This window comes from Mesoplodon densirostris, chromosome 4 (assembly GCF_025265405.1).
Source record: "Mesoplodon densirostris isolate mMesDen1 chromosome 4, mMesDen1 primary haplotype, whole genome shotgun sequence".
In the NCBI taxonomy this organism is placed as follows: Eukaryota; Metazoa; Chordata; class Mammalia; order Artiodactyla; family Ziphiidae; genus Mesoplodon; species Mesoplodon densirostris.
Window position 1 is genome coordinate 1530654 of NC_082664.1, and position 14899 is coordinate 1545552.

The window sequence follows — 14899 nt, forward strand, 5'->3', positions numbered from 1 at the left end:
ACGTTTGGCATCTCCAATTTTGGCTGCCTTGTGTGTTCTTTTTTTTAAAATACTTTTTTACATTCTTTATTTTTAACATTTATTTTATTTTTTTGGGCTGCATTGGGTCTTAGTTGTGGCACGCGGGATCTTTGTTGAGGTGTGCAGGATCTTTCTTTGTGGTGCTTGGGCTCTTTGTTGTGGCGCTGGACTTCTCTCTAGTTGTGGCACATGGGATCTGTAGTTTGCAGCGCATGGGCTCTGTAGTTTGCGGCACATGGGCTCTCTCGTTGAGGTGCATGAGTTCAGTAGTTGTGGCGTGAGGGCTTAGTTGCCCCGCGGCACGTGGGATGTTAATTCTCTGACCAGGGATCTACCCGAGTCCCCTGCATTGGAAGGCAGATTCTTTTTTTTTTTTAATAAATTTGTTTATTTATTTATTTATTTTTGGCTGTGTTGGGTCTTTGTTGCTGCGCGCAGGCTTTGTTTTATTTTTTTACTTATTTTATTTTATTTTTTATTTTTTTTGCAGTACGTGGGCCTCTCACTGTTGTGGCCTCTCCCGTTGCGGAGCACAGGCTCCGGACGTGCAGACTCAGCGGCCATGGCTCACGGGCCTAACTGCTCCGCGGCATGTGGGATCTTCCCAGACCAGGGCTCGAACCCGTGTCCCCTGCATTGGCAGGCAGACTCTCAACCACTGCACCACCAGGGAAGCCCGGAAGGCAGATTCTTTACCACTGGTTTCCTTTGCTGTGCAAAAGCTTGTAAGTTTGATTAGGTCCCATTTGTTTATTTTTGTTTTTATTTCTATTGCCTTGGGAGACTGACCTAAGAAAACAATGGTACAATTTACGTCAGAGAATGTTTTTTTTTTTTTTTTTTTTCTTTTTGCGGTATGCGGGCCTCTCACTGTTGTGGCCTCTCCCGTTGCGGAGCACAGGCTCCGGATGCGCAGGCCCAGCGGCCATGGCTCACGGGCCCAGCCGCTCCGCGGCATATGGGATCCTCCCAGATCGGGGCACGAACCCGTATCCCCTGCATCGGCAGGCGGACTCTCAACCACTGCGCCACCAGGGAGGCCCCCAGAGAATGTTTTGACTATGATCTCTTCTAGGAGTTTTACAGTGTCATGTCCTTTATTTATTTATTTATTTGGTTGTGCTGGGTCTTAGTTGTGGCAGGCGGGCTCCTTAGTTGCAGCTCTCGGGCTCCTTAGTTGCGGCTCGCCAGCTCCTTGGTTGCAGCATGCAGGCTCCTTAGCTGTGGCATGCAAACTCTTAGTTGTGGCATGCATGTGGCATCTAGTTCCCTGATTAGGAATCAAACCCAGGCCCCCTGCATTGGGAGCATGGAGTCTTAACCACTGCACCACCAGGGAAGTCCCTGTGGTGTCATGTATTATGTTTAAGTCTTTAAGCCATTTTGAGTTTATTTTTGTGTATGGTGTGAGTGTGTGTTCTAACTTCATTGATTTACATGCATCTGTCCAACTTTCCCAGCACCACTTGCTCAAGAGACTGTCTTTTTCCCATTTTATATTCTTGCCTCCTTTGTCGAAGATTAATTGACTGTAGGTGTATGGGTTTATTTCTGGGCTCTCTATTGTGTTCCACTGATCTGTAAGTCTGTTTGTACCAATACCACACCATTTTGATTACCATAGCTTTGCAGTATTGTCTGAAGTCTGGGAGAGTTATGCCTCCTGCTGTGTTTTTTTCCTCAGGATTGCTTTGGCAATTCTGGGTCTTTTATGGTTCCATAAAAATTTTTGGGTTATTTGTACCTGTTCTGTGAAAAATGTCATGGGTATTTTGATAGGGTTCACATTAAATCTGTAGATTGCTTTGGATAGTATTGCCATTTTAACAATATTAATTCTTCCAATCGAAGAGCATGGGATATCTTTCCATTTCTTTGAATCCTCTTTAATTTCCTTTATTAATGCTTTATAGTTCTCAGCATATAAGTCTGTTACCTCCTTGATCAGGTTTATTCCTAGGTGTATATATATATATATATATATATATATATATATATATATATATATATATACACATATATATGTGTGTATATATATATATATATATATATATATAGGGTTTTTTTGGTGTTATTTCAAAAGGTATTGTTTTTTTACATTCCTTTTCTGATATTTCATTGTTGGTGTAAAGAAATGCAGCCAATTTTTGAATGTTGGTCTTGTATCGTGCTACTTTGCTGAATTCATTTATTAGGTCTAGTAGTTTTTGTGTGGAGTCCTTAGGGTTTTCTATATATAGTATCCTGTCATGTGCATGTATTGACAGTTTTACCTCTTCCCTTCCAGTTTGGATACATTTTATTTCTTTTTCTTGTCTGATTGCTGTGGCTAGGACTTCCAATACTACATTGAATAGAAGTGGTGAGAGTGGGCATCCTTGTCTTGTTTGAGATTTTAGCGGGAAGGCTTTTAGCTTTTCACTGTTGAGTATTATATTGGCTGTGGGTTTGTCATAAATGGCTTTTATTATGTTGAGATATGTTCCCTCTATTCCCACTTTGGTAAGAGTTTTTATCATGAATGGATGTTGAATCATGTCGGATGCTTTTTCTGCATCATTTGAGATGACCATGTGGTTTTGGACTTTTCTTTTGTTAATGTGGTGTATTACATTGATTGATTTGTGAATGTTGAACCATCCTTGTGAACTTGGGATAAATCCCACTTGGTCATGGTGTATGATCTTTTTTATGTGTTATTGGATTCGGTTTGATAATATTTTGTTGAGAATTTTTGCATCTGTGTTCATCAAAGATATTGGCTTGTCATTTTCTTTTTTGGTGGTGTCTTTGTCTGGTTTTGCTATCAGGGTGATGGTGGCTTCATAGAATGTCTTTGGGAGTGTTCCCTCCTCTTTATTCTTTTGGAAGAGTTTGAGAAGGATTGGTATAAATTCATCTTTGTATGTTTGGTAGAATTTGCTTGTGAAGCCATCTGGTCCTGGACTTTTGTTTGTAGGGAGGTTTTTGTTTTGTTTTTTTAACAGATTCTATTTCACTTCTAGTGATTGGTCTGTTCAAATCATCTATTTCTTCTTGATTCAGTTTTGGTGGGCAGTATGTTTCTAGAAAGTTGTTCATTTCTTCTAGGTTGTCAAATTTGTTGGTGTATAATTGTTCATAGTATTCTCTTATTTTTTTTTGTATTTCTGCAGTGTCAGTTGAGATTTCTCCTTTTTCATTTCTTATTATGTTTATCTGGGTTCTCTTTTCTTCTTGGTGAGCCTGGCCAGAGGTTTGCCAATTGTGTTTACCCTTTTAAAGAAGCAGCTCTTGGTTTTACTGATTTTTTTTCCTATTTTTAAAAATCTCTATCTCATTTATTTCCTCCATGATCCTTATTATTTCCTTCCTTCTGCTGACTTTAGGTTTTGTTTGTTCTTCTTTTTCTAATTCTTTTAGGTGGTAGGTTAGGTTGTTTACTTGAGACTTTTCTTACTTTTTGATGAAGGCCTGTATTGCTATGAACTTCCCTCTAAGAATTGCTTATGCTGTATCCCATAGATTTTGTATGGTTGTGCTTTCATTGTTGTCTGTCTTAAGGTATTTGTAGCATGTTATTTAGTCTTCTGTAGTCTTTTTTTTCCTCATTTCTTTCCTGTGGTTGATGTCTAGTTTCATTGGCATGTTGGTCAGAGAAGACGCTTGAAATAATTCCTGTAGTTCTAAATTTGTTGAGGTTAGTTTTGTGCCCTAGTATGTGGTCAGTCCTAGAGAGTGTTCCATGTACGTTTGAAAAGAATGTGTATTCTGGTGGGGTTTTTTTGGATGTAATGTCCTGAAAGTATCAATTAAGTCTAACTGTTGTATTATTTAGGACCTCTGTTGCCTTATTGATTCTCTGTCTGGAAGATCTGTCCATTGGGTGAGTGGGATGTTAAAGTCTTCTACTATTATTGTCCTATCCTGTCTGCCTTTATCTCTGTTAGTATTTGTTTTATGTATTTGGGTGCTCCTATATTAGGTGCATATATGTTGATGAGTGTAAAATCCTTTTCTTGTATTGATCCTTTTATCATTATATGGTGTCCTTTATCTTTCCTTATGGCCTTTGTTTTAAAGTCTATTTTGTCTGATATGAATAGTGTGACTCCCGCTTTCTTGTCATTTCAGTTTGCACAAAATATCTTTTTCCATCCCCTCACTTCCATCTCCTCACTTTCAATCTGTGTGTGTCCTTTGCCCTAAAGTGGGTCTCTTGTAGGCAGTGTGTTATAGGCTCGTGTTTTTTTAAAAAATAAATAAATAAATAAATAAATAAATTTATTTATTTTTGGCTGTGTTGGGTCTTTGTTGCTGCGCATGGGCTTTCTCTAGTTGTGGTGAGCGGGGGCTACTCTTTGTTGTGGTGTGTGAGTTTCTTATTTTGGTGGCTTCTCTTGCTGCAGAGCACAGGCTCTAGGTTCATGGGCTTCAGTAGTTGTGGCACATGGGCTTAGTAGTTGTGGCTTGCGGGCTCTAGAGCACAGGTTCAGTAGCTGTGGCTCACGGGCTTAGTTGCTTCGCGGCATGTGGGATCTTCCCAGACCAGGGCTCGAACCCGTGTCCCCTGCATTGGCAGGCGGATTCCTAACCACTGCGCCACCAGGGAAGCCTGGCTCTTGTTTTTTTCTCCAGTCTGTCACTCTGTGTCTTTTGATTGGAGCATTCAGTCTATTGACATTTAAGGTAATTATTGATACATATGTATTTATTGCCATTTCAGACCTTGTTTTGCAGTTGATTCTTTGTTTCTTCTTTGTTCCTTTCTTTTTGTTTTTCTTTTTGTGGTTTGATGATTTCCTTTCATGCTTGTGTTCTTTTTGGTTTTCGTGAATCTGTTGTATATTTTTGATTTGTGGTTGCCCTGTTTTTCAAGTGTGTCAGCGCCGCCTTATATCTGCTTGCTTTGGACTGATAGTCATATAGGCTTAAACACATTCCAAAAAGAAAGAAAAAGAAAAAGAATCTGCATTTTCTTACTGTCCTTCCCCACATTTTATGATTTTGATGTCCCTTTTTACATCTTCATGTTTATCCTTTTGCTGTTCCTTGTGTTTATCATTGCTTTCACAAATAGGTTTTTTTTTCTTTTTGATCTGTTTACTGGATAATTTAAGTGATTTACTGTCCAATTGTGATTTCCTCCTTCCTATATCTTCTTGCTTCTTTTCTATTTAGAGATGACCTTTCAATATTTCTTTCAGGATAGGTTTAGTAATTGCTGTATTCTTTTCATTTTTGCTTGTCTGAGAAATTCTTTATTTTTCCTATTCTAAATGATAATCTTGCTGGGTAGAGTATTCTACAGTAGGTTGCAGAGTTTTTTCTTTCAAGACTTTGAATGTATTTTACCACTCCCTTCTGGCTTGCAGTGTTTCTGCAGAGAAATCAGCTGATAGCTTTACGGGAGTTCCCTTGTAATTAACTCTTGTTTTTCTCTTGCTGCCTTTAGAATCCTCTTTATCTTTACATTTGTCATTTTAATTATAATATTTCTTAGTGTAGGTCTGTTTGGGTTCATCTTGTTTGGGACCCTCTATACTTCCTGTATCTGGATATCTGTTTCCTGCTTTAGGTTTGGGAATTTCTCAGCCATAATTTCATCAAACACATTCTCAATCCCCCTTTCTCTTTCTTCTTCTGGAATCCCTAGTATGTGTAGATTGGCCTGCTTTATATTATCCCATATGTCTCTTATATTGCTTTCATTTTTTTCATTTGGCTTTCTGTCTGCTGATTTGATTGGGTAATTTCCACTATTCTGTCCTCCAGGTCACTTATTCTTTCTTCTGCATTATTCATTCTGCTTTTCTGCCTTTAGCTCAGCTTTTGTCTCAGCAAATGAATTTTCTAATTTTTCTTTGCTCCTCTTTATAGTTCTAGTTCCTTTTTACAGTAATCTGCATTTCTGTCAATAGCCTTTCTTAATTCTTTCAGTATTTTCATTACTGACTTTTTGAACCTGGTGTCTGTTAGACTGAAGAGGTTTCCCTGTTTGTTCTTCCAGGGGAATTCTCTTGGTCTTTTAAATGAGAGTGCTTCCTCTGCCAATTCATTTTGTTTATGGTTCTCTTGCTCTGTGAGTTTAGGAGAAACAAATATCTACTGTAGTCTCAGAGGGCTATTTATATGCCGGAGCGTCTCTGTGTAGCTTGTGTGGGTTTAATATTTTTTTGGCATGAGGGCTGTTCTTGGTTTGGATGCTTGCTGTCTCCTTCTTCAGCATGTGCTGGCCTTTATCCCCTTGATAGGGGCGTGCAGGTGCGTGGCCCATGTGCATGCTCCCAGGGGGGCGGGGCAGCAGTTGGCTTCTGGTCATGGGTCCCTGGTGGAGGCAGCTGGCTGCAAGTACTCTGGGGAGATGGGGCAGTGGTTGGCGCCGGGTTGAGGGACCCTTGGCAGTGGTGGGCTGCCAACGCTCTGGGAAGGTGGGGGCAGTGACCTGCACCTGCTCACAGGACCCTCGGCAGCGCTGGCCCGCACTGCCTCTGAAGCCTGAGATGGCAGCAGCGACTAGCGCCCACCCCTGGAGCTCTTGCAGGCGGTGCCCTGCTGCGTGAGAGCATGGAGAAAGAAGCTCCTATGGTGGGCCTGTTCCTCTCCTTGTGTGCCCCCCAACAGCGGCACCCTGCCTCTCTGGCGGGCCCAGGCTTCTTCCTGGACTCCCTCATTTGTGGCGCACCACACCCCAGCCCCCTCAGGCTGTCTTCGTGCAGCCAAGCCCGGTCCTCTCCCCAGGGTCTGACCTCCAAAGCCCAAGCCTCAGCACCCAGCCCCTGCCGGCCCCAGTGGACGGGTGTCTCAGACTGTGGAGAGCCTGTCGGCACCGATCCTCTGTGCAGGTCTCTCTCTGCTCTGCGCTCCCCTCTGTCCTGACAGATCTCCCCACCAGTGAGGGGACTTCCCGTGTGTGGAAAGCTTTCCTCTTTCACAGCTCCCTCCCAGGGCAAGGTCCTGTCCTGATTCCTTTCTCTCTTCCCCGCCCCTTTTTTTTTTGTCCTACCCAGTTACGTGGAGATTTTCTTGCCCTTTTGGAGGTCTGCGGTCTTCCGCCAGCATTCAGTAGATGTTCTGTGAGAGTTCCACAGGTAGATGTATTTTTTATTTTTTATTTTAAAAAATTTTTTGCCGCACCTCACAGCATGTGGGATCTCAGTTCCCTGACCAGGGATCGAACCTGCGCCCCCTGCCGTGGAAGCGCAGAGTCTTAACCACTGGACCGCCAGGGAAGCTCCTGTAGATGTATTTTTGATGTGTCTGTGGGAGGTGCGCTCTGTGTCCTACTTCTCCACCATCTTGATCTGCTCCCTCGAGGTTTGCATTTTTCACTGTGGAGATCCAGTTGTTACAACACCATTTATCAAAGAGACCATTCTTTCCTAGTCAATTGCATTGGTCCATTTTCCATAAATAAAGTGACCATAGACGGAGGAGTCAATTCCAGACTCTGGTAAGACACCACAGACACACTCTTTAACTGCTGTCAGTTGGTCTGTCTGTCCTGAGCTAGTGCTACATTGTCCTGATTACTGGGCATTCCAGTGAAAACGTGGTAGTGTAAGTTCTCCAGCTTTGTTGTTGTTCTTCGAGATCGTCTTGGCTATTCTAGCTCCTTTGCGTTTCAAAATAAATGTTAGAATCAGCTTGTTGGTTTCCAAGGGGAAACTTGCCGGTTTTTTGATTGGGATTGCATCGAATCTATAGATCAATTTGCGGAGAACTGTTTCATTTACTTATGAAATCTAATAGTTTATAAAGTCTCTCCTTCATTAACACTCATGTGGTCTGGGACTAGACATTATTGCTTCTTTCTTTCCCGTCTTTATGGTCATCATTTATTTTCAGGGCTTTGTTACATTTTTATTGCTGTGTGTTGCTACACTCTCCAGTGAGGTGCTGAGTAGAATGGTGGGATTGGGTGTTCTTGTCTGATTCCTGACAGTGATGGGAAGTGGTCAGTATTTCTCTGTTACTGAGAATGATGTTAGCATTTTGTCACATGCTTCTTTGTATTATTGAAATGATTATATATTTTTTCTGTTTATTTTGTTATTGTAATTAATTACACTGATTGCTTTTGTGAATGTGAAGCTCACCCCACATTTCTGGAATAAATCTCATTGGGTCTCGATGCATTGTTCTTTTTTTGTTCTCTGTAAGAGCTATGTGTGATTTACCTGTTTCTTTAAATGTGTGGAATAATTTACTAGTGAAGCCATCTGGGCTTTGAGTTTTCCTTGTAAGGAGATTTTAATTACACATACATTTCTTTAACAGGACAATTTTAAATAGGATTTTACTGGGACCACTTAGATTTTCTATTTCTTCTTGTCAGTTTTGGTAAGATGTGCTTTTCAATTTAATATCTGTTTCAGTAATTCAAATTCAGATTTTTTGTCATAGTCTTTCATAATATTCTCTTATGCTTTTAATGTGTTTCCTAGATTTTTAGTGATGTTCTCCTTTTATTCCTGACATTAGTAATTTATGCTTTATCCCTTTTTTTCTTGATTTATCTTGCTAGGAATTCATTAATTTAGCAATTGTGTTAATCTTTTCAAAGAGTGAATTTGGCTTTGTTGATCTGCTGTCTGTTTGCTATTTGATTGGGCTCTGTTCCTTATTATTCCCTTTCTTCCACATCTTCTGTGTAGTTCATTATTTTTTGGCTTCTTAAGTTGGAAACTTCATCAGTTTTTCAGGCTTTCTTTTTCTAATATTTGCATTTAAGCTGTACATTTCTCTAAGCTTTGGTCTAGCTGTAACCTCCAAGTTTTGAGATAGCTATTTCTTTGTTTGTTTGTTTTTTGTTGTTGTTGTTGTTGTCGAAGTATAGTTGATTTACCATGTTGTGTTAGAGGTAGCTATTTCTCCTTTTAGTTCTGTGGGGGTTTTTTAAAGTTTTTATTAAAATAGTGTCAGACTTGCAGACTTACAGCAGAGTTGCATATATAGCACCCTGAGCATTCCGGTCCCCAGCTTTCCCGTTAACGCAGACATGGTCCATAACCTTGGCACAGTGATCCATGCTGAGAAGGTGTGGCACGTGGCACAGGGCTGCTGACGACGCTGCACACCTGGCTCCCCGTCCCGGTCTGCCCACTCATGCCCTCTTTGCTTCAGGGTCCAGTCAGGGCTCCTGGGCTGCATGTAGCCTCACCTTCCATAGTCTCCTCCCATCTGTGACAGTTTCTCCCAACCTGGACACATTGGAAGAGTCCTGGGTGGGTGTTTTATAGAAGGTTCCTCAGTTTGAGTTTGCTGTGGATTCTGGGAGGAGATCCCACAGAGACGTGGCGCCTTTCTCTTTGCCCCATAGCAGGGCTACCTCAGGTCATGTGACTTGTCACTGGTGATGTTGGCCTAGATCACTGCCAGGGTCCTCCACAAAATGTCTCATGTGTTCCCTTTTTTATTTTTTTGTGGTACGCGGGCCTCTCACTGTTGTGGCCTCTCCCGTTGCGGAGCACAGGCTCCGGATGTGCAGGCTCAGCGGCCATGGCGCACGGGCCCAGCTGCTCCGCAGCATGTGGGATCTTCCCGGACCGGGGCACGAACCTGTGTCCCCTGCATCGGCAGGCAGACTCTCAACCACTGCGCCACCAGGGAAGCCCTCACGTGTTTCTTTTCCATCCTCTGTCCCTTAGAAGCAAGTCACTGAGTCCAGCCGCACTCAGACAGGGGAGGGAAACTGAGTCCACCTCCCTGGGGAGGGGGGATGTTAATGTGCACGTTACTGGAAGATTGCAGGGAGGAACTTGTGGCTGTGCAATACCCGCTTCTCCTTGAAGTCTTGCCTGCTGCTCCCAGTGGCCCTCAGCAGTTCTTTCCTGCAGCAGCGCCTTTTGTGCTAAGGCCCTCATCTCTGCACCATTTGAGTCTTCGGAATTCTGTCAGGTAGCTTTGTCCCTTTCTTGTTAGTTCTGTCAAGTTTTACTTTGTGTGTTTTGAAGGTAAGTTATTAAGTCCATACTGTTGCCCACTTTCAAATACAACAGCCAGTTACGTTACCAGCAACATGAGTTTACTCGGGAGAGGCAGGGGAGTTGCAGTTCGGGACCCGCAAGCTATAGCAAACCACAGGCAAGTCCTGCAACAGTGGAGAGGAGCCTTCCTTTATGGGGGGTGGGGTGCGGGGAGGAAGTTGGGCGGGGCTGCTTTGAAGGTTTTCCAGTCTCCATTGGAGGAAAGTGAGAGTTGAGGGTGCGGCAGTTTCTCATTGGCTGGGCTGTTGCTGGGCCGGGAGAAAAGCTTCCTTCCTCTTCCCGGGGCAGCACCAGCTTCTTCCTGCCCAGAAGCGCAAAGCAAGCTGGGAAGGAGGGCCTGGTGTGGGAACGCCCCCTTCAGGGCTTCCCGCCTCCGTTTTAAGCGAGGTTGCCCTTATTAATTTCCACACTGTAGGACTGTTATTTCTTCCGGTGGTGTTCATATGTCCTTATCCCATGCCCTCTTTATTTCTAATAATCCTTCTTGCCTAGAAGTCTGCTCCCTGTCTGCAGGGAGAGGCCTGCCCATGTCAGCTGTGAGCCTCCCTCTGTGGTTTGTCACCTGGCAGCTGCCCTTCTCCTTTGGGGCTGCATTCTGGGAGGGTCCCTTCCTCCAACTCCTAGCTCTCTTTTTATTTATTTATTTATTTATAACTTTATTTTATTTACTTATTTTTGGCTGTGTTGGGTCTTCGTTGCTGCACTTGGGCTTTCTCCATTTGCGGTGAGCGGGGGCTCCTCTTCGTCACCATGGGTGGGCTTCTCGCTGCGGTAGCTTCTCTTGTTGCAGAGCACGGGCTCTAGGCGCACGGGCTTCAGTAGTTGTGGCTCGTGGGCTCTAGAGCACAGGCTCAGTGGTTGTGGCACATGGGCTTAGTTGCTCCGCTGCATGTGGGATCTTCCCAGACCAGGGCTCGAACCCGTGTCCCCTGCATTGGCAGGCGGATTCTTAACTGCTGTGCCACCAAGGAAGCCCCGGACTGTGTCCTTTTAATTACAGCCTATTCATACATTTCTATGAATTGACATCTTTCTAATATTTTGAGGTTATGATGGGGCTTGCAAAGCTCTCTTCTGTTAGCAGTCTGCTTGTGGAGCTTGGTGTTTCTCTCTCTTCATGTTGGCGTTTTCTACAGATTCTCAGTTGTTAGTTCATGTTTATACGAATGTGGGTCTTAAATTGAACTCTTTACATCTGTAGCCCACCTGGGGCACCCATTGGCTTCTGAGTGCCCCTGGATATGATCATGGGAGTGGCTTCTAGTGTGTCGCTGCATGGGAACGGGTGTGACATGCTAGTGCACTGTGAGTCGGGCCAGCTGCACAGGCCCGGCTGGCACTGTGAAGGTCCTTCCGGCCCGAGGGAGGCTTCCGGGGGAAGCCCTGTGGTGTCGTGGCTTAGCTTCTTGAGCTGGGCCAGGTTAGACCCTCCTTCCACATGTTCCCGGGGCACTTGCCTGCCCGCGTGCTGCTCTGTGTTCATTCTCGTGCTCTCTGCCATCACCACAGTCCTGGAAGGATGCTGTTTGGCCACCGTCTCGAAGGGAGAAGCAGGCCCTATTTTTACAAAATGTCAAAAATTTGAACACCCTATGTGCTAGTGCGTTGCCTTTTTGCATTCATTTACTATTCCAAGGAGAGGAAGCTGTGGTTGGTTAATCAGGAGTCTGTTTTACATGAGTTTGCATTTGTTAATACCATCTTTGTGCATTTAAAAGCTGTGCACACGCCTGCGCCATATGACTCGTTCAGTCTGCCAACTGTGCTGCTGGACTTGCGTGAAATAAAAACTCATTTGGGGGGTGGGGAGTAACTGCCGGTGGGTGCAGGGTTTCCTTTTGGGTGATGAAAATGCACCCAAGTGTGGTCAGGGCCGCACAACTCTGTGAGCGTACGAAACCACTCGCCTATAAACACTTTAAGTGGGCATATGTTACAGTACGTGAGTTATATCGCAATAGAGATGTTATAACTTACTGTAATAACTTCAAGTCCCCCAGGCTGCTGGGGGGACCCTGGCCCGTGGTGTGGGGGGTGGGGTGGGTCCTGGCCCCTGTGAGCTCCTCTGGGGAGCACCTCTCTCTCACCTTCCATTGTGGGAGCTCCCAAACGCGCACCGAAGAGCTGGCTGGGGGCGAGCCCCCGGCATGAGCAGGTCTCCTGTCAGCCGCCCCGTTTACCTCTGAGCTGGCTGGGCTGCGGGGTGGACCGCGTTCGTCCGTCGGGCGTGTCTGGTGTGAGAGCATGCAGTGCTGACGGGCAGCCGCTGCCCAGCCTTCCTGTCTTCCTGCCCAGATGGTCAGTGTGTCTGTCAGCTGTCCCCCGGCCTCGGCTCTGGCACGCTGAGCGCGGTCCCTCGTCACTGCAGCCTGACCAGAGGCCTCAGAGCTGCGCGGGCTCCAGGCGAGCTTTGCGGGGGGTCGAGAGAGCAGGGCCACAAAGGGCAAGGATGCTTCTGGGACATGCTGACTGCCTGATGCCATGGTCGTCAGGCCCGTCCCTTGGCTGCCAGCCTGCATGCCTGTGGCCAGCTCCCCGGGGCGCTGGCTCCTGGGTGCCCACCTTTGGCCGGCGGTCAGTGTTGGCGTGTGTGGGGTGTGGGGGCCAGACCGTCAGCGGACGAGGCTGGAGGAGACACCACACCGCCCTCGCTTCCCTGAGCCCATGGTCCTTGTCAAAGAGTGCAGCAGAATCGGCTCTTAGCTCTCTGTGGGCGAAGCAGAGGTCCCCGTCCCAGTGTAGGGCAGCCTTCGCCAGAGGAGAGAGGGTCTCGGGTGCCAAGGACGCTGGGTGGAACTGGAGTCTGTGCTGGGACCTGTCTGCCCGCCGTGCCAACACGGCACATGGAGGTGGGTGTGGGCTGGGCCTGGAGCAGAGACGTAGGAAGCTGTGGATGCTCCGGCTCACGAGGGCAACGCGCTGCCGCTTGCTGGATGGCCCACGATGACCCGCTGGTGTGTGGGCAGCATGTCTGCTTCCTCTCTTGCTGCTGTCTTTTGGCCCATAGCTTCTGAGAAGGCCTTGCTTCAGGAAGAGGTGTGGACGCAGACTGTGGCCCGGGTCAGCTGACATCCTGGCCGTGCGAGGGCCTGCGCCCCTCCCTCCCCGAATCTGCCTCTGCTGCCCGTGGCCTCACCGAGGCTGGCGTGGGGGCCTTAGGGAAGGCTGGGTGGGCGTGACCCACCCCCTGGCCGTGGGAGCAGGAGGCAGAGCCTGGGGAGCTCACCCATGGGGAGAGGGCGTTTGAGGTTGAGTGTGTGGAACTTGCTGGCCATATTGTTTAATGGTGTTCAGCACCAGGCTGGCCGGCCAGCACAGAGCCCTTTCCAGACACACTGAGCTCAGGGCCCTTGAGAAGGGCCCTTGCCCCCTGGGCCTGGACCTGATGCCACTCCAGCCTGGAGGAGAGCGTCTCACAGCACGTGAAACAATAGGAAATTTGCATCCAGTGTCCATACATAAAATTTTACTGGAACCCATGCAAAAAGTGAACTTCAAAGTGTAAAAGGAAAAGGGTAAATCTTCACTCTCCATCTCAAATTGCTGAGGCGGTCGTGTGACCCTTTTATTTTTAACAAAGTTGTCAGTTAACGGACAGTTGGGAACCCGCGGTAACGTTTCATGTTGTGTCCTAGGGAGGCGTCAGATCCATCATCTGGGGAACCAGCTGCAGCTGAACCAACACTGCCTGGACACAGCCTTCAACTTCTTCAAGATGGCCGTGAGCAAGCACCTGACCCGTGGCCGGAAGATGGCCCACGTGATCGCGGCCTGCCTCTACCTGGTGTGCCGGACAGAAGGCACCCCGCGTATCCTTTGGTCTGGGGGCCTCTTGGAGGACCCGTCTTGGCTCTTGGTCAGCCTCCCTCTGCTGTCGGGATCTGTGTCCCAGTAGCTTAGTGTTTGTGTTTAATTGGAGCACCCTGTTGGATTAACCGTCTGGACGGATCCGAGACTTCCAGAGACTGAGGAGCTGGGCAGCTGGGTGCCCGCCCCCCTCGGCCCCTGGGGAGGACTCTTCAGCACCTTCCTGCGGTTGGCCAGTTGTAGCCAGGCCGGTGTCCCGAGGGGCTGCTGACCTTGTCCCCTCCTCCCCAGCCTCGCCTCCTCCGAGAGCACGGTCCTCTGCTCGCCCCTTGTGCCTGGGACGCTCGGCTGCCCTGCAGGCGTTGGCGTGCGTCGGGAACTCTGTCCACCAAGCCTTCCTGAAGAGGGCCTTCTGGGGCTTCCTGGCCCCGCCTTCTGGGGCTTCCTGGCCCCGCCTTCCGGGCGTTCTGGCCCCGCCTTCTGGGCTTCCTGGCCCCTCCACTGGGCCTCTGCTCTCGCTGCCTCCTCGAGCCTCTTCTCCCCTCGCCTCTCCTTGCAGGACCCACGCTCCTGGCCCTGTGTCCTCGTCTTATGTGACAGCACGTGCCCCGTGGCTTCTGAGAACGGGCGCCTCTGAGCATCTGACCTCCTGTGGTTTTCCTTCTGCCCAAGCTTTGGGGATAGTCTGGCAGGATTCTGGGTTGCAGATTGTTCTCCCCAGCATTTGGACAGTGGTGCCCATAGTCTTCCTGCGTCCCGCGCGCCTGTGGAACAGTTGGATGCCCTGGTTCTGGGTCCTCTGTGTGGGACGGCTGCAGTGCTCTCCGGGCTGTAGCACCTCCTGATTGTCTTCAGGCTCAGAGGTCCACGTGCCGTGCCTCCAGCGGCCCTTCCCCCGTGGCCTCCCGTCTCCGGCTTCTGGAGTCACTGTGGCTTCTCCCTTTGTGTCTTCTTTGTTCACTCTGCTGCCCTGCTGACCTGTCTTCTGGTCTCCTTTCCTGTTTCCCACTTACTTACCTTCTGCTTTGGGAGAGTTTATCTTCCAGCCAGGCCTGCGTTTCTGCTTTCATGGTTTGAGCTGGAGCAGCTCCGTGTTCTCCGCA

General features: G+C 47.4%; 1 protein-coding gene across 5 annotated transcripts in view; it reads left to right on the forward strand.

The window, feature by feature from the left end:
• Positions 1 to 14899, forward strand: part of BRF1 (BRF1 RNA polymerase III transcription initiation factor subunit) — a 71490-nt gene that overhangs the window by 13784 nt on the left and 42807 nt on the right. For 3 of the 5 annotated variants that reach the window (XM_060095530.1, XM_060095531.1, XM_060095532.1), the window contains exon 3: positions 13625 to 13798. The exons of 1 other annotated variant lie outside the window; for it this stretch is intronic. In XM_060095530.1, the coding sequence (XP_059951513.1) occupies positions 13625 to 13798 (174 nt within the window). Of the gene's footprint in view, positions 1 to 611; positions 747 to 13624; positions 13799 to 14899 lie in introns of those variants that run through there. One more of the 5 variants, XM_060095534.1, reaches the window with a different exon arrangement.